Consider the following 20,174-nt stretch of genomic DNA (forward strand, 5'->3'; position numbering starts at 1 on the left):
AGGAGAGACTAATCACTCATTCTACTATAACAAATTATCAAAATAAAGAACAAGTCCCCAAGTGAATTCTCTGAACTCGCATAGCACTGTGTTTCTGCCATTAGTTTCTGCACTGGTTACTATACTATATCGTTTGCTGGTTTCATGGGAGTGAGCTGTCAAAAATGAGCATGGCAGGTCACTTGCCAAACGAAGGGGTTGCACAGGAGGTGACTTCCCAGCTCCAGCAGCCCATGAGTTGCAGTTTGTGGGTGAAAACCCACCCGAGTGTGGAAGTCTAAACAGAAGTAGGATAGAGGTGTCATTGTGAACTGGCATGCTCAGTTCCTGCTTTGACTTCTCAACCACATTCTTAAATCCTCCAGTGCAGGTATCACTCATTGAAAGCTGCCCATGTCTGAAACAGACTGGAGTGAAGTGAACTGAGTCTGGGGCACGTTGCTTGGCGAACACCACACGGAGGATGAGTGAGCAGCGGTGCTGGAGGCGGGTCCCAGCCAGATGTGCATGGTCCGCCCCGCCCTCCCTCGCGCACCGACCCTGCTTCGCCCACAGAGGAGCTGCGGCGGCCTGGCCAGGGCGCCCCCACCTCTCCAGGGGCCGCGAGCGCCCCCTGCCGCAGCCTCCCTCCCTGCCCCCGCAGGACCGGGCTGGGGAGGAGTGGTAGCCAGGAGCAGCGCAGCAGAGGAGAGGAGAAGCTGCAGGTCCCCCCTGCGCTCTGTCCTGAGCCCTCCCTGGGGGCAGGAAGAGGAGTGGCGGGCAACTGCGGCAGAGGGAGGCCCCCCGATGAAGATGCCGCTGCCCTGGACCTTTGCGCTCCCGCTGCTGCTCCCCTGGGTGGCAGGTGGATCAGGGAATGCGGCCAGGTGAGTGGCTAGCGATCGCCCCCCACCGCGCCTAAGCTCCCCACGGGGACCCCTACTCTTTGTCACAGTCCCTCTCGGCCCTCCCCGCGGGTGCGTGCGTGCTGAGACGGAATTTAATAAGGATGCCAACCCCGGAGTGCCCACGGGCTTCTCTCCAACTCCCTTTGCATCCATGGCGCCCCACCTGACCACGTCTGGCGCTTCTAGGAGGAGGAAGGCTGTGCGCAGCCCAGTGAGACACCTACCGTGGGGGCGGCTGTGTGAGAGTCTGTGGGCAAGTGGGTGGGTTTTGTGCCTGTGCAGTTTTGTGTTTTCCACTGTCTCCTAACCGCGCTGACAGTCAGGCACTAGTTTTGCTGGGGAAGGAGGGAAAGAAACTGCGGAGGACGAGGACTAAGCGCTTACCTTTTGTGGGCTGAGGCCACTGTGAAGGGGGTTCCTGTGCTCAGCAGCTCTCTGCTTTGGGTTGATGAACTGCAAAGGAAGTACGTCGTTGTCAGATGGAATCGACTCACTCTTCTTGCTGTGGCAGTTCAGAATCTGAGGATGTGTCTTTACTCCCCATAACCTTTCCTAAGCCCTGAAATGTTTTTGCAGAGATAGGCAAACCCACTTAAGATATTACACACTTACATAGTGCTCCCTGGCGCTGTACGAAACACTTTTGGACTATCCATCCACCCATTGAAAGCCCCATAACTGCTCTCTGTGGAAGGTGCTATGATTATCACCCTCCTGTTGTAGAGGAGAAAAAACGAGGCACACGGGGGGCGGGGGGCAAATGCACAAGAAGGCACAGCCAGGAGCTGATGGCTTCAGCATTCAAACCCAGGCAGACTGGCCTGGAGTCCCTCCTCTGCACCAATTGTTAGGGCAGCCTTTTGAGAAACACTCACTGGAAAAGGGTTCGTGGTTCCCTGGCTGTGATATCTCGCTTTCTGAGGTGTCCACTAGAGCGGGGCTTCTCCACTGTGACTGCAATGGACACTTATGGGGGGAGGGTGAGGCTCTTCTGTGTATTGTGGGATTTTTAGCAGCAGCATCTGTAGTGCCTCTACCCACCAGATGCCTAGCAATCTCCCCAAGTTGGGACAACTAAAAAATGTCCCCCGGATATTGTCACGGGTCCCCTGGGGGTGGGAGGCAGAATCACCTTTAGCTGAGTGACAACCACGTCGCCACTGAGATCTTTTGGTGGACAGTTCCTGGGACAGCAGGCTGAGAGGTTTGCTTCAGTACAGGCTGCTTTAAGGTGAGCCTGTCTGCGTGTGACTTAGAGGGAAACATGGCTTAAGAGGCTGCCAGAGTATTAAGGGATTTGGGAGTTCAAAGAAAACAAACCTCAAATCACGTTCTTAGGATGTATGGTCACAAGTTTCGATTTCCTTTTTGTGATAAAAATGTGAGCAGATGTCATTTGCTCATAATCGCATTGTCCTGGAAGGGGGCAGTTCTTCTCTTGCCAGTAAGCCCACTTAAAAAAAAAACAGGTGAGCTCTGGCTGGTGTAGCTCAGTGGATTGAGTGCCCACCTGCGACCCAAAGGGTTGCCGGTTTGATTCCCGGTCAGGGCACATGACTGGGTTGCCAGCTATGTCCCCAGAGGGCGGGCATGTGAGAGGCAACCACACATTGATGTTTCTCTCCCTCCCTTCTTTCTCCTTCCCTTCCCCTCTCTCTAAAAATAAATTTTAAAAAAGACCAAGTGCATCTTTGGAGATGAGATTACTAGTTCCTTAGCAACCAGCAAACTGACCTCCAGGAACATTGCTCTCAAAATGCCACCAAATTAAATGAAAAGCCAAAAAGCTCCCAAATGAACCAAAGAATGTTAAAATGCAGCATCCATATCAGGATCGTACTGTTTTCAAGACGTGAAACGTGGTTCCTTTACTCTGGATCAGGTTCACCAGTGAGTGTGCTTATTATATCCTCAACATGCTTGGAGATTTCGAGTGGTCAGCTCTTCAAGGAACTGGCAGGAACTGTGTTTAATCAACTCCAGACTCCCAGTTACGGGGACATGCTCATGGAAAAGGCTAGGCGTTGGCTGCAGAAAAGTATGTCTACTGATTATTTGCTGAGGTTTCACAACTTATAGCAAGGATTGCCCCTGCTATAGAGAGATTTTTAATATAATTACCAGGGGTTTTTTTAATTGAAAAACTTCACCATAATTTTAGTGACCAAGAAAATGATATGCCTCCTAAATGGTGCTTAGCACATAGTAGACAATCAACACTCATCAAATAAATACATCATTAGCGGCATGCATTTCTGTGGTCTTAAGCATCAATGTTTGGCTTGAACTCCAGACTTATATATGCTCTTTGGGCATGGGGGCAATTTAGATGCTCTAGACCTGCTTTGTCTATTCCTAGCTCTCCCATATTCCCTGCTTCTACTACAGTTCTCCATTCTCTCCCATAATTCCATTCTCTCCTATAGTACCCTGCTGCTACCAAAATCCCATTCTCTCCCATAACCCCATTTTCTCCAATAGTTCCCTGCTTGTCCCATAATCCCATTCTCTTCCATAATTACATTCTCTCCCTAGTCCTCTGCTTATCCCATAATCTCATTCTCATAATTCCCTGCTTCTCCCACAATTCTCCATTCGCTCTCACAATCCCATTTCCTCCCACAGTTTTCTGCTTCTCCCATAATCCCATTCCCTCCTATAATTCTCTGCATCTCCCATAATATCATTCTGTCCCATTATTCTCCACTTCTCCCATAATTCCCTTCTCTCCCATAATGCCATTCTCCCATAATTCCATTTTCTCCCATAGTTCTCTGCTCCTATGATCGCATTTTCTCCCATAATCCCATTCTCATCCATAGTTCTCTGCTCCTCCCACAATTCTTCATGCTGTCATAATCTTATTCTCTACCATAATTAATTCCCTATTTACCCCAATAATCCCATTCCCTCACATAGATTTCTACTTTTCCCGTAATCCCATTCTCTCCCATAGTTCCCTGTTTCTCCCATAACACCAGTTTTGTACTTCTCCCATAATTCCATTCTCTCAAATAATATCATGCTACTCCCATAATTCCATTCTCCCATAATTTCCTGCTTCTCCCATAAGTCTCCATTCTTTCCCATAATTACCTGATTTTCCCATAATACCATTTTCTCTCACAATTTTATACTCCCACAAATCTCCATTCTCTCCCATAATCCCATTCTTTCCCATAGTTCCCTGCTTCTCGCTGAATCCCACCATCACCCATAATTCTCCATTCTTATAATCCCATTTCCCTGTCATAGTTCTCTACTTTCTCCACAATCCCATTCTTTCTCATTGTTCCTTGCTTTTCCTATAATTCCATTCTGTCCCACATTTCTCTGCTTTGTTAATCATTTATTTCAGTACCTGTTGAAATGATAACGTAGATAATAGATAAAATATATTACTAAAATTTATTTCACCCCTTTTATATTTTTAAAAATGTGGCTCCTAGGAAATTTTAAATGCCATATGTGGCTGTTACATTTCTATTGGAAAGTGTCAGTATAGAACATTTATTGATCTGAACTCTAGATCCTAAGTCTGGCATCTTTTAGCCTTGGGCATATAAGGTAAACGATATTAATTTTGCTATCGGTGAGACTCAAGTTTGGAGCAAGTCCCTACTTAAAATATCTTTGTGCTATATGTTTTTTCTCTATTGAATTAAAGTATAAATAATGTGAGAGGTAAAAGAATGACTGGGTTTGTGCAGAAGGTTTGCACTCATGGTTTACTTTCTGCAAACCACACCCTGAATGAAGAATTGGTTCTTGTCAGAGCCATTAAAGAAGTGCCATTGTAACAATTTACCAGAAATTTAGTGGCTTAAAATAACACAAATTTATTAGCTTGCAGTTCTGGAGGTCAGAATTCCAAACTGAGTCTTATGAAGCTAAAATTTAGGTATTGGCAGGGCTCATTTCTTCTGGGGGCTCCGGTGAAGAATGGGTTCCTTGTCTCTTAGAGCTTTTAAAGGTTTCCAACAGTCTTTTGGCTTGTAACCACATCACTCCAATCTCCTTCCTTCATCAAATGGCCTTTTCCCTGACTTGCAGTCATCTTTCTCTCTCCGAGAAGAACCCTTCTGATTATACCAGGCCCACCCAGCTAATCCAGGATGATTTTCCCATCTCAAAATCCTTAATTTGACCACATTTGCAAAGTCCCTTGTGCCGTGTAAGGTGACATTCACAGGTTCCAGAGATTAGGGCATGGACATCTTGGAGAGGAGGGTATTATTCAACCTTCCACAGGAAGCCTGAGCCATGAGCCTGTTGTTTTAGATTTATGGACTAGATCTTATTTTTTTTTAAACAGTGTTTTATTTATTTATTTATTTTTAGAGAGGGAAGGGGGGGAGAGAGAGAGAGAGAGAGAGAGAGAGAAACATCAATGTGCGGTTGCTGGGGGTTCTGGCCTGCAACCCAGGAATGTACCCTGGCTGGGAATCGAACCTGGGACACTTTGGTTCCCAGCCCACGCTCAATCCACTGAGCTACGCCAGCCAGGGCCTAGATCTTATTTTTAAACATGACTTTAGTGATTTGTAAATAGTTGGCATGCCATTTATTTATTCTTAAAACCAGAACTTGTGGGAATAAAGTCAACACTGAAGAGCTGAGTGTTTCTAGGAAATAGTGACCATGAAATGTCCAATTACAACATAGAAATTATTTCCAAGCAACCTTCTTTCAGTTGTTTCATTGGCTTGGAAGGTATTCAAGTCCTACTTATGTGTGATTTATGTGTATCAACCAAGGTTATGTAAACATAAATTGCGAATAAGTATATTATCTAGTCTTCATAAATCAGATTGGCATTCAACAAATATTGTTGAGACCCTACTATGCGTCAACACTTTTCACTGTGATTTCAATCAATTCTCTCACCAACCCCCAGAATTTTGTATTGAGTCTATTTGCCAGTCAATGGGAAGGACAAACTTGAAATTCAATGATTTCCCCAAACTGCATTTGGTTTGGTCTTCTGCTCTAAGAACGGGGACCTTCCACTATAGGTACATCTCATTTTATTGTTTCACTTTATTGCATTTTGCAGATATTGCATTTTTATTGTCAAGAGGCAAGACCTCCACCAGCAATAAGGTTATGAGTTGCTGAAGGGTCTGATGATGGTTGGCATATTTAAGCAATAACGCATTTTTAATTATGGTGTGTATATTGCTTTTTTAGACATAATGCTATTACACACTTAATAGGCTACAGTAGAGTGTAAATATAACCTATATGCACTGGGAAACCAAACAATTCAGGTTATTCTCTTTATTATGATATTCACTTCATTGTGGTGGTCTGGAATTGAACCCACAATATCTCTGAGGTGAGCCTGTATTCCAAACGTATTTGCCCCCAAAATGAACGTATGAAAGCTGACATTTTTGCAAAGTGCTTTCACACACATTATCACCAGTGATTCTCTTACCTGGACTCTGCCCAGCACAATCAAGGGAGAGTGGAGACTAAGTGGGAAATCCTGATGCTCCACCCTCCCAACACCACCACCTTTCTCTAAGTTTACATTGTCTCAGGAGCAGACTCAGACCAGGATTTGAATGTGGATGGTTTCTTTGGGAGGCACCTCCACCCCAGGAAGTTCTAATAGGGAAGCCAGGAAGTGGGACAGAGGAGGGAAAGAAGTGTTATAAAAACAAGTTACCACCCTGGCCGGATGGCTTAGTTGGTTAAAACATTGTCCCATACACTAAAAGGTTCGATCCCCAGTCAGGGTGCATATGGGAGGCAACTGATCATTATTTCTCTCTCTCTCTCTCTCTCTCTCTCTCATTAATAAAAACATATCCTTGGGTGAGAATTTTAAAAAGCTTACCAGTGTCATTTAATCCTGTTGAAGAATTTTAGGAGACAGGAAGATATGAGCCTCAGAATGTGAGTGCACCTAATAATATAAGATGGGAGAGAGGCAGGTATTCCAGTGCTTAGTTCGTAGTAGGGATTGCATAGGAATAAATGAATGGCTGGGTGAATAGATACATATCTGCAAAAGGAATGTAAATAGAAGGCTTTGGCCTGAAATGCAGAGAGAATTGGCCAGCATCTGGGGTCATGAGCCCAGTGGCTTTCAAGTGGTCAAGAAGGCAGGCTACAACCAGGCTGTGAGGAGCCCCATATGTCAAGCCAAGGAGTTTGGACTTTGTTCTGAGAGCAATAAAAAGCAAAGCAGGGCATTGCAGGCTCTGTGTTCTTTGAAGATCATGACCCATTCATGCTCATCACACAACTGCACAGAATTATCATTAAGGCAATGAATCATGGTTTAGTTTAATTGCCGGCATTTTTCTTTCTTAATGTACATAATCATAGTGTGCATATAATCCATGGCATCTCAGTTTTGATGAATAGGAATGCAAACTTAAAAATCAAAGGACCACCCTGGCCAGGTAGCTCAGGTGGTTAGAGGCTCATCCCCTGATACACCAAGGTTGCGGGTTCCATCCCTGGTCAGGGCACATAAAAGAAGCACCCAATGAATACAGAAATAACTGGAACAACAAATTGATGTTTGTTTCTCTCTCTCTCTTCCTTTCTTCTCTTTCTCTCCCTCTCCCTTTCTCTCTCATATCAATGCATAAAAGAATTTTTTTTCAAAATTTTACTTATTTATCTTTAGAGAGGGAAGAGAGGGAGATAGAGAGAGAGAGAGAAACATCAATGTGCGGTTACTGGAGGTCATGGCCTGCAACCCAGGTATGTACCCTGACTGGGAATCGAACCTGGGACACTTTGGTTCGCAGCCCACGCCCAATCCACTGAGCTACGCCAGCCAGGGCGCATAAAAGAAATTTAAATCAAGGTACCATAGATACAAATATCCTTACAAAGACCATTACCTTGCTCTTCAAGTATTCGCTTTGCTGGGTTTCTGGGCACCATATATATTAGTTATCTATTGCTATTTAACAAAATACCCCAAAACTGAGTGGCTTCAAACAATATGTATCACTTCTTGCAGTTTCAGTGAGGCAGGAGGAATTCAGGAGCATTTGAGCTGCATTGGGCTAGGGGTTTTCACTAGGCTGCATTCCAGCTGTTGCCTGGGGTCTAGCTGGAGAATCTGCTTTGAAAACAATGCATTCACCTGGCTGTGGACAGGAGGCCTCAGGTCCTCATCCACAGGGCTGTTTGAGTGTCCTCATGGCATGTCAGGTGACTTCCCTCATAGCGATGCCTCCTATGTTCTAATCTCAGCAATTACCCTCCATCATTCCCACTGTGTTCTCTTTGTCAGAAGCCAGGCGTTAAGTATAGTACCACATAAGGGGAGAGGAACTAAGCTTTATTTTTGTGGGCATATTTTAAAACCAACACACCACACACGCTGGGTTTCCTGCTCCCACACTGGCTACTCCTTCCCAACCTCTTCTCCCAGCCTCCATTTCCAGAGATCAGTCTCTGACCCTGTTTTCTCCTTTATCTGTATCCTCTCCAGTCCTAGTGCTTTCAATACATCCATATGCAGATTATGCAAAGCAGGAATCTCATGCCCCAGGCTCTCACTGAGCTTAGGACATCTAAAACTGCATTCTTGATCAGCTCTCTGAAACCCGTGCTGGCCCCCACCTCACCCCTTCTCCCTATCCCAGAACAAACTCCACCCAACTGACTCAAGCCAGAAACCTGGGCATCATTCTTGACAAATTGCTCTTCCTCCCCACCTGTATTCAACATGGCACTAAGTCCTATTACCCACCACGTCTCAAGTCCATCTCCCTTTCCTTCCTCGTCCACCACCCAGCCACATTACCATTGTCAGACATACACCCTCACAATAGCTTCCATTTGCTGCTTCTTTTGCTTTCTCCAGTCTACAGCCCAAAGTGTTGCTCTTACAATTTAAATCAGGTCATGTCAGCCCTTTTCTTAAAACCTTTCAGTGACTTTCCATTGGATTAAGAATAAAATCTGTTCTATTTAATGTGGTGTGAAAGGGCCTGCTTGATCTAGCCTTTTCCTACTTCTCAAACTCCATTCTATGTCATTCTCCCCCATGTTCACTATGAGTGGATGAATGTGGTGGAAAATAAATGTAGCAGTCTTGATAACACTGGTTTTTTGGACCACCCTCCCTCCCTTGTCTCAATATCCTACTCCCCTATCCATCTTCCCTTCACTTCAGCAATAAACCACTTGCATTCAAATCCTTGTCTCCTGGCCTGCTTCTGGGGGAGCACAAACTAACACTCTCCTCTTCCCCAATTTCTACCTAACTCCTGAGCTTGGACGATGAGAGAAATAGAGGAAGCAATGGAAAGTTCTGACTTTTGTCCTACCACTCATGGCATGGACAATTTGAAGATGCCTCAGTACACACTGCCGACCAGAGAGCTTGATAGCCTATATGTTTGGGAAGGTGAGATGCACTGGGGTATCCCTGGGCCTGTTGCACTTGAACTGTGTACCTTGAACATGGATGAGAACCCAGAATTAATCTTAACTCGTTAGGTACAATGGGCTTCCCATACTGGGACCTAGGAACAAAAGAAAACAAAAATCAAAGACAACAACAACAAAAAAACCCCATCATGGTTGAACCTTGTTAGCCTTATTTAGAAAAAAAAATTTTTATTTGCTTGGCAATATTTAAAAAGATTTAGACATCAGTAAAAGAAGTTTTAACTTTCAATTTGTCTTGGAGAGTATCATGAAGTTTCCTGGAACCATAAGCATACAGAGAATTCTGGCACAGTATATTTTTGCAGACAATAAGGAATCCCAAGAAGAAATACTATACTACTTACACAATCCCTGGAATGTTTTAAAATTAACTTCAGCTGTGGAGACAGTGATTTTCTGATTAATTTGATCAATGTAGACAGCAAGCTGTACAGTGCATTAGAAGAAATCTGGCAATTCAGCATTTCGCTCAGACTCCCGCAGCTCAGGGCCTCCTCTCTGCAGAGACTTGCTCACCTATGGTTAATACTTCCCTGCCCTAGGTCCAGGTTCCCTAGGTTCCCCAGGCCGTCTCTGTGCCAAACATTATTTAAGAAGAGAGGTCAGAGACAGGCAGAGAGTAAGAGAGAGGAGCTGGCCAGCCCAGCCAGACCTCCCAAGGTGGTAGACGGCAGAGGGTGTTGGTGGGGTCATTTTCTAGGTTCACAAACTCCTTTTAAGTGATGACTCCAGGCTTATCAGGTTCCATGGGGTTGGGTCAATCCAGCCAAATACATAAAAGCTCCTTATACTCAGACATCTGTTAAATTCTGATGTTAGCCATGTTTCTTTAATAATCCCAGAATGCACTGCTCCAATGTTATATGAGGTCTGTCCGGAAAAAGTCCACCATTGTTACTATAATGAGAATGGTTTGTATGACCTGGCGGTCAAGGAGAGTGGACTGCAATGTGCATGCGTGAACAATGATGACTTCACTGTACTAGTCAATGAGGGTGGTAGATGCCATTGAGTGAGCATGTGTGCATTCAAAATGACTGACTGAGTAGAGCAACAAATCTGCATCCAATTATGAGTTAAGCTTGAGCATTCCTCTGTGGAAACTATTTGGATGATTCAGAAGGCTTTCGGGGATGATGTAATGAGTGTAGCGCAAATAAAAGTGTGGCACAAATGCTTCAAAGATGGTCAAGAATATGTTGAAAGCTATCCCCATTCTGAACGGCCTGCAACAAGCAGAACACCTGAGAATGTTGATTGTGTGCAGGCGGCAATCAATGAAGATCAACTACTGACAGTGCGAGAATTAGAGGCTGATCCGGGGATTCCAAAAACTACTGTGTCCAAGATTTTGACACAGAGTCTTGGCATGAAATTCAAGAACTGTGTGAGGTCCCAAGGTGCCTCCTTTGAAGGGGACTGAGATGTCATTGCCCTATGTATAATGTTTCTTGTATCTTCTTCAATAAATAAAAAGAAATGGTTCTTCCAATACTACTGTGTTGATCATGGTAGGCAAACTTGTGCATCAAACCATCTGAAAATCGCAGCGGCTGAACACAGTTAGTTTCCTTCTTTGCCTACCTCTAAGTCCAAGGCATGTTTCAAATAGGGCTGCGTGCCTTCACACAAGGCCAGGCTCCATCCATCTTGTGAGGCACCATCTTCCTCCAGGTCCACAGAGTCCTCTTTAGTTGACGGGTTGATGGAAAGGATCTCTTGGGAGGTGTTGTAAGCTGGCTTGCAGGTGCTCTATTCACATTCCATTGGCCAACGCCAGTCATGTGACCCCAACTAACTGGCAGGCTGCCTGGGAAGTAGAGTGTAGCTTTGTGCCCAAGAGCACTTAACCTTCTTTTCCATGACTGTTAAATTACAACAACATATGAAATTAAAGATATTCAGCCATTTTAAACTTTAAAAAATAACAGTTTCACATAGTTTAACCGAATAGTTTATGGCCCTGATCCAGAATACTCACAACTAGATATTAAAGTAAAATAATTATTGAATTAGTGGTGGGAACGTTTATGAGTGGGCATGGTACTGGAGCAAAGGCAGGAGAGGCTTCTGGGAAAAACAATTTGAAGCATTTGCTAATATCAACATGGAATGGCATGTGAGAACTATGTAGAAACTAAAAGTTAAAGCTTTTTTTAGCACGTTTTAAAGAGATTTTATAAGATAGTGTGCCCTGCTGTTGTCAATATCATGCTTGCCTATGCTGCATTCCTTTCTTCCCCTCAATAATATCGTTTCAATTGAAACAAAAATATCTCATAATTAATTTTCTTTTTATTCATAAGTTTAAATAGCTGCACATGTGCTTTAAAAAAAACTGGCAAGAGTAGACTGCAGAGCTGGATTCTTGGTATAATAAATCAATTTCCTCTGGCATCTATAAATCAGCACGTAATTATTCGCAATTCTGTCCAGTAGGGAATTCCCTCCTTTAAACTAGTTTTCCATTTGCGTGACCAGATGCAGAACCTGGTGACCTGGTGATCAAACCAGTAAGATCCCACTGGTAGCTGTCCCTTTGAAGTTCTGTCTCCAAACAAGGTGACTACACAGAGGGCACACCCATGAATGAAAAGGCAGGTTGCTCATTTATGGACTCCCATGGTTCTCGGATGGTTTTCCCTTCCATGTTGTTTGAAGCTGCTTGGTCATCTCTAGGAAATATGCACAGAGCGTGTTGCTGCATCTACAGAGCAGCTGGAGGCTGAGCCAGTGTTTGCTGGTTTGTACAGTTGCCTAAACATCAGAATCCATTTCAGAGTTCCTAATCATGAGTTGATGCTTAACCATTGTTTTCATGTTTTAAACAAATGAGACTGAGGCTGGAATCAAGGACAGTTTTCTGATTTTGTCTCACAAAGCTTGAATCCTAAGATGCCTTTGTGACTAGGCAAGGAATTCCTTACAGTGGGTGAGAAATCTTACTTTATTAACAAGTGTTTGATGGCCCAAATGTTACTCATTAACATTTTGGGCAATTTTACAAGAGATACTTTGTACCATGTCAAAAAACGATGACTTGGGGGAAATTCATACACCTCAGATTTCCCAGTTTCACCTTTTCACCTATAGGCACACATGTGAAAGCAATAAAACCCGAGCAAGAGGATGGCTCTGGAGAGTTGTGGTAATGTGCAAACAGTATATAAATTTCATCTTCTGGTAACTTTCTCCTGTCAGTTAACCTCGGGCAGGATTCTGCATAATCAGCAATCGTTGACTTTGCCTGATGCATATGAAATGGCTTTGGCCACCCATGCAAGGGACCCTGGGCTCTTTTGAAAGTTTGTAATTAGACTGTTTGAAAAATATCCTATTTCAACAAATTTCATTTTGTTTTCATGTGATTTCACGTGTAACAGTTTTGGTAATCTTATTAGAGCTTATCAAAGTCCGCCATGGTTCTACGGAGGCTGGTTTGTGTTTTGTCAAACCTTTGAAATTTCCAACTTCTTTAAATCCCTCCATAACTCTCCGAAGCTCTCAGGATGGGTAAAATGTTTCACACGGACTCGGGTCTTTTTTTCGGGTGCCTGCTAATCTCCCTGCTCCTTCTCCATTCTACTATTCTCTCTACCCCCCTCCCCATTCCCCTAGTCCAAAGACACACTACTTTCTATGCTTGAGTTGATAGGCCACCAACTCTTGTTCTTAGTGCCTCCATCCTTGATACAAGTTGTTTTCTCTGCCTGGAACACCTTCCCCACTAAACAGACTCCTCCCTTGCACCTGGGTAAGCTCCACCAGTCACCAGGATTTCATCAGGCCCAATTTCCTCCAGAAAATCCTTTGATACAGGCATTCCAGGGGTCCAGGAACCCAAGAGTCTGGGCCACTGTAGTTTCTTGGCTTCATGAATGAAAAGGATTCCAAGACACGCCAGCACAGAGTTTAAAGTGAAAGAGAGTTTACTAGTGAAGCAGTGAAATGGAGAGTGGCTACTCCACAGACAGAGAGCATCCCCTCCCTAGTGGGATTTACTATTTTTATCGCCGCTCATTTAATCAAGGTGTAGGACATTCAATAAAAGGGAGGAGGAATATTCAGGATCTGTCCATGACAGGGGTGGAGATTTCTGGCAAGAGTCCTGGTGGCCATGTTGTGTTGTTATATAGGCTTTCTGTTTCCAATCACAGTGGCTCTGGTGTATCGTTTAGCATGCTAATATATTACAATGAGATCACAAGACTAGGGGGTCACCAGAAGGTGAAATTAGTCTCCAGGCTGGATTGAGTTGGTCCCTGCCACTCCTAACCATAATTTCATTGGAGGTTTGTCTTACTATCTCCTTGATAATCCTTGTAGCCCTTATTGATTACAGCCATTTCGCCACATACTCTAACTCACCCTCACCCACCCTAGCCTCACCTCTACCTAACAACTCTGTAATCTTCCCCTAGCTCCTGTGAATTTACTCCTTTGGCAGGATTCATCATGGGGATTTCGCCACATACTCTAACTCACCCTCACCCACCCTAGCCTCACCTCTACCTAACAACTCTGTAATCTTCCCCTAGCTCCTGTGAATTTACTCCTTTGGCAGGATTCATCATGGGGATTTCGCCACATACTCTAACTCACCCTCACCCACCCTAGCCTCACCTCTACCTAACAACTCTGTAATCTTCCCCTAGCTCCTGTGAATTTACTCCTTTGGCAGGATTCATCATGGGGGAGTGTAATTAATCCACTTACTTGGCCATCTTCATCCCTACACTACAAATTCTTTGCAGAAAGAGGCTGTTCTCCTATACCTCTAGATTCGCAGTGCTTAGTACAGTGCCCAACACCTAATAAATTTTGGGTGGCTAAATGGCTAGATGGATGGATGAATAGTGTAGAGCAGGAAAAATAATTTTCCCTGAACCCTTGTAGGTTTGTGGCTGGGACCCCCTACCATAGATTAAGAGGGGGGAATCAAACAGAGGTTTAAAAACATGGATACCTCCTGTGTACATGGGAGAGACCCAGGGAAACTGAGTAACTCCTGAAGTGGCCCAAGCCACCCGCTTAAATATCATCTATACCCTTTAAAGGCAAAAGAAGTTGTTGTGGGTGGGGGGAGGAGGATAAGGCCAGTCAGGGAGCTTGTTCGGCAAAGCACAGTAAACAAGGGTAAGGCGTTATGCAAATTTAAGTCTGACTTCTCCATGGATACAGTTTCTAGAGATTTAGTGCCATCCTTCTCTTCCTGGTACAGAGAGGGAGACACGCTTACAAATGGAGACTTCCCTTGTTTGTCTTATAAAAGGGTACCATACTGGGTTTGGGGGGTTTCTTTTGTGTCTGCTGTGCAAAGAGGCATATTTTGGGGTGGCAAATTCTGCTCCCCTTCAATAGTTTGGTGAAGTGTATTCCCCGACTTCTAATACCAATGAAAAGTCAACAGTCTTTCCTGACCCTGGTTTCTGCATGTGTAAAATCATAGGTTACCATTGGATGCTAACTAAAGTCACTTTCCTTAATATGAAATTCTATGACAATCTCCCCTTATCCCTTACAGTGAAAACTGATTCCTACTTACATTAAAAAGAAAAATCACATGGAAACTGGTAGCCACATGACTACCAACAGCTGGGAGTGTAGTTGGCCATTGACCTGACCAAGGGCGGGGCCCCAACTACTCTGCTCTCAGAAACACATGATCACTTTTCCCAGAGGCTGAGCATGTCAGTGATACTGAGGCGGGACCTTTTGTGGGAAATACTGCTCTCGTCTGATGGCCGACATTGGCTCATGGACGCCCCTACAGCTTTGCCGAACCTTCACAGACTGCACAGCAGCCTTGGATACTTCCACCCAACCCTCTTTTTCTCTGTCCTTCATCCAGGGTCGAACCTCCACAGTGGTCCGGTGGCTCTCCCAACCTTCCTTAGCACTGTGCCCATTTCCTCTCACAGGCGTTTCCCCTAACAAAATCCTTGCGTATTTAATTCCATCTTGCCTTCTACTTCTCAGAAGGCTCAGACGAAAGCAGAACCCTACTTCAAGCTGAGATATGCTTAACTGAGTATGAGTCGATGGCAATTTTCAACTTTATCTCTTACTCAACACAGATAATATTAGTTCTACTACTAGCACTACTAAGAGAAATCGATTAGAGAGCATTGACTGTGTGAGTCACTGCTCCAAGCTCTTACATAGAAAAATGAAGTTCCTTGCTGAAAGTCACAGGTTAATATATACCAGAGCCAGGATTCAAATTCCGAAAAGAAACCATAGCCCTAACCACCATATGTTATAGCCTCTCAACATCAGAGCTGATCCTGCTCACTCTAGAAACACTCCACATTTTGCTTACTTGACACCATACTAACCACGTGTTCCTGTTACCCATCTGAGCATTTCCTGGGAGTCTTTCTGCACCTTTTTTTGGCCTCCCACACACCAGGTTCCCGGAGGCTCTGCCCGAAGTCTCCTTCTCTTCTCACACTACGTTGGTTCCCATAGAGTTAGTAACCAGCTACCTGCTGATGACTCTCAAATCTCATCCTGCTTCCGGGGCTTCTGGCCCAGATGTCGAACTTCTTACTCAACATATTTGCCCTTAGTTGCCTGGCTAATGAGCCCTCAAAATCAGCACATCCCAAAGAGAACCCATCATTTCCTCTATTTTCTGACATGTTCCTCCACCCATATTCCTCATGCAAGAAATACAACACTGCCGCCTACCATCCAATTGGTCAGAATATGATCTCCATGAGAGTAGAGTTGTTATGGCCCTCTTGGTTGCTGCTGAACCTCTGGAGACTAACCCAGTGCCTGAAACATTGTAGGTACTCAATGCATAAATAAATAAGTAATGAATGAATGAATGAGTGAGTGACTAATCTATTAAATAATGAATGAACAGATACTGCAATGAACAGTATACCATGAACCTAAGAGAGCAAAGACTGGATCATTTTCATCACTCCATGTGCCGGGGAGAGTGTTTGGAATATAGCAAGTGCTCAGTAAATGTTTCCCTGTAATGCAGTGGTACTTAACAGGGGACCGTTTTGTCCTTCAGGAGACACATGGCAATGTCTAAAGACATTTTTGACTGGCACAGCTGGAGGGGGAGGTGCTACTGGTGTCTATGGCCAAAGGCCAAGGATCCTACAATGCTCAGGACAGCCTCCAACAACAAAGATTGATCTGGTTCAAAATGTTGGTCATGTAGAGGTTGTAGAGATTGAAAAACCCCATTCAGGGGCTTAGCAAAGGATATATATATCCCCCAAATTAATTCTTTTAGAGGATGAAAAAATAGTTCCCTCAAGAGAAAGCAAAGAACAAAATCATCCTTGAACTTGGCGTTCTCAGTTAATGAAACGCCCAGGCCATATCTTTGCAGCTCTTCACTGAATAACCAGGTTGATGGGAGGCAGAACACGAGGGCAAGTGACAAGGTTGTCTAGCCTCCCGACCTTGACTCAGACGCTATTAACTTGCATAAAAGTCAATCCTGCAGCAGAAAGCACGTGGCAACATGTGAATTCCTCGTCTGTGAAACAGCCCCGGAAACATTTTACAGTTTCTTTCATATGCATGTGGAAACAACCGCAGCCCTGCATAAAATATACAACTGAAATCTTTCCTCCCAGAACCTGGTAGCGACCCTGTCCCACGTGAGGCCAGTAAGTAAACATGGACGGAGCGTCATCCACGGCCCAGGATCCTTGGGGCACTCGGTGGCAGGGCTCACTTGATCAGGGGTCAGCAAACTACAGCCCGCGGGCCAAGGCTGGGTGGGCAGCTGTTTTCATGTGCTCCATGAGCTCAGAATGCATTCTACCTTTATAAATGGCTAGGGCTAACTGAAAAGAATACTATTCCAAGACACATGAAAAGTGTATTAAGTTCAAATTTCAGCGTCCATAAATAAGCTCTGATTGAACACAGCCTCTTCACCTGTTTGTGATTACTTGCCGCTGGTTTTGTAATTGAACAGAGATGGAATAACCCACAAAGCGTAAACTATTTACCATTGACCCTGTATGGAAAATGTTGGCCCACCCCTGCTGTACGGTTAAAGGGGTGGGCAAATTGTGCTTCCAGGAGGCAGAGACAAAGGAGAAGGCGCCCGGCCTGTCATTCCCGACCCCGCTCTGCCGGGGAGTGGCTTCTTTCCCCCTGGGCTGGAGTTTTCTCATCTGTACCACGGGAGGGCTTGGCTGAGGGGTCTCTACAGCCCTTCCAGCCCTTACCCTACTATAGTGTGTGGACCTTCCAGTTTGTTCAATGTTTCCCAGGTGGCCAATGGGGCAAAAGTTCAGTGGTCTTGTTTGGGACAGAGCCGCAAGGCCAGGGAGTCTTATTACCACACTCAGCACTGAAACAGACGCAGACCTGAGTAGGCACTGTGTCTATGCGGAGCAGACTTGAAAACTGGCATTCTGTGAGCTTTGCGAGCGTAAACTTTTGGCCACTGTTGTGTGCCCTAGTTTTATAGACTATGTAATCCAATTCTTTGAACCCTGGGGCAGAAGGAAATGGATGATCCCAATCATTAGGGAAGGCCAGCAAGGGACGGTAGCACAGACTGGCCACCACAAATTCAGGTTGTCAGAGTGGAATTTAGCACTCGCATCCGGTTTATTGAAATTAACCAGGCAACTGACAACCCTGCTGCTCATTGAGTAGCAGGGAGGGTGTCTGCTGCCCTTTCTGTTTTCTCAGCACTAACACACGGCTCTTTGTCCGCAGTCCAAGGGATCACGGCTTGTCGGCACTGGCCCTCCAGCCTGGGGTCTGTCGCTATGGAACCAAGCTGGCCTGCTGCTATGGCTGGAGAAGGAGCAGCAAGGGACTCTGTGAAGGTAACTTTGTATAAACTCAGGCCACCCTGTGCTCGACTACCAGGACATGGTCTTTAGGTTTTTTATCTGTGGCACCATAAGCTGTGGGTTCCCCAGCAGAGGGACATGGGTAACTACCAACACCCCAAGTCTGCATTCCTGTGACATCTCTTCCCACCCAAAATGTCACTGATACCATCACCCTACACAGGATTTGTTTTCGGACACCTGCCTTGTCACTTATTTCTGTTGCTATCTTAGTGAGCATGATTGTGTTGTTTGTTAACTATTTTTTAAATATGTTACTTATTTGTTTTTAGAGTGAGGGGAAGGGAGGGAGAAAGAGAGGGAGAGAAATATTGATGTGTGAGAAGAACACGGATCAGTTGCCTTTCATATGAGTTCTGACCAGGGACCAAACCCACAACCCAGACCTATGCCGTGACTGAGAATGAAACCAGCGACCTTTTACTTTGCAGGATGATGCCCAACCAACTCAACCAACCACACCTGGATCCCTAGGTGGCATTTGCCTGAACCTCACTGTTTTATCTGTTAAATGGACAGATATACCACTGCATGTCTCATACACTTCAGGTGTTGGTGTGGATAACCTTAGAGTAGAAACTGTTAATCACGAAAATGTAGCCATTTTTAAGAATGACAGAACTGCCTTCTTCTTGCCAGTCTGTCCCTGCCCCAGCCTGCTGCTCTCTCTCTGGTTCAAAAAATTTCCAGCTAGGTGAGGACAGAACTTGATCATGTCCAAAATCCATGACATATTGGGAGACACTGACATCGCTCCTACATGCTCAGTATCATTCAAAACCTGCCACCATCCCAGTTTCCTTGTGATAAGACAAGAGTGTGAAGACACTTGAAAGATCTCTGAAGATCATCGTTGCTTACCTAGATAGGGAAAGTTAGACATCCCCCGGGGACTTGGTCGGGGAGAAGGGTGGGTCCCCACACTGACGGTATCGTGATCAAGGCCATCGCCTTTAGAACCGGAATGATGTGGCTAACTTTGGGCACAGTGCATGAGCTCCCTGAGGCTCCGTTTCCTCCTCTGCAACAGGAAGAGAGCAATACCTGCTTCAGAGGGTGAGGAGTGTATGCATTAAAGAGTGCGGCTGGTCCGTGACTCACATAAAAAATACCTCCTAAGTGACCCTTGGTTCACAAAGCACCCATAAGTCTCCTCTCAAACTTCTGTCTGTTAGAGCAGCAGGTGATGGGGGAATTAAGTGTTGATTTATTCTTTCTCTAGACACAACATAACGCATTTTTATTTGAAGTCAGTCAAGTGGAAAGGGGCAAAAACCACATGAGTCCCATGATTTGGAATCTCTTTGATAGTCACACGACCCTCAGCGCCTGCTGCCATAAAAACTTGCATGTCTCCGGTGAATAAATGAGGGTGAGCTTTGGCTTTCTGGACGGGCTAGTCTGTAACTAGATCAGAGCAGTTTGGCCATATGACACGTGGCCACTCACATTCCCAATGCTTCTGTGGATGATATAATGCTATAGGCACGGAAGAATTTAAAGCAAGCTGTTAAAAGAGCAAGTACAGAGGGTTCAAGAAAATGCTCACTCTGCAAGTCTGGCAGGCTGAACAGGTTGTCAGCATCCCCACTGTCCCAGTCCAATGTTCACATTCCTGCCATTGCCATGATTTTTGTATCTAAACACCATATCATATTTTTCATCCAATTTGCATGGTCCTTTCCTGATAGCAAATTCACATGTTCCTTGAAGCACCAAATCACAGGATGGTTATAGTCCCTGATCGCCATGTCTCTGATTGCTGAGCTAGAATGTAGGCTGTGTGGTAGTGGGACAAGAACACAGAATTAGACCCCAGCCTGTGGCGTCCCAGTTCATGCATGTCTTCACCTCCATCTGTCTATTCACACTTCATTCCTTGCAAACCTCTGCCTCAGTGCCAGAGCTTTCTAGATCTTGGCCAAACTCTGTTTCCCCAGGCCAGGTCTGCTCAGCTCCCCATCGTTAACCTTCAGATATATGTCACTCAGCCAGATGTTGTCCA

At 44.9% G+C, this 20,174-nt stretch overlaps 1 protein-coding gene across 2 annotated transcripts in view; it reads left to right on the top strand.

Annotated features, from left to right (window-relative positions):
• Positions 1-552: 552 nt before the first annotated feature.
• Positions 553-20,174, top strand: part of EGFL6 (EGF like domain multiple 6) — a 51,404-nt gene continuing 31,782 nt past the window's right edge. Inside the window, exons 1-2 of one of the 2 annotated variants that reach the window (XM_036016526.1) lie at positions 553-866; positions 18,030-18,142. In XM_036016526.1, the coding sequence (XP_035872419.1) occupies positions 787-866; positions 18,030-18,142 (193 nt within the window). In that variant the 5' untranslated portion in view covers positions 553-786. The remainder of the gene's footprint in view (positions 867-18,029; positions 18,143-20,174) is intronic. The other variant, XM_028523412.2, reaches the window with a different exon arrangement.

Source organism: Phyllostomus discolor, chromosome X, assembly GCF_004126475.2.
Source record: "Phyllostomus discolor isolate MPI-MPIP mPhyDis1 chromosome X, mPhyDis1.pri.v3, whole genome shotgun sequence".
In the NCBI taxonomy this organism is placed as follows: Eukaryota; Metazoa; Chordata; class Mammalia; order Chiroptera; family Phyllostomidae; genus Phyllostomus; species Phyllostomus discolor.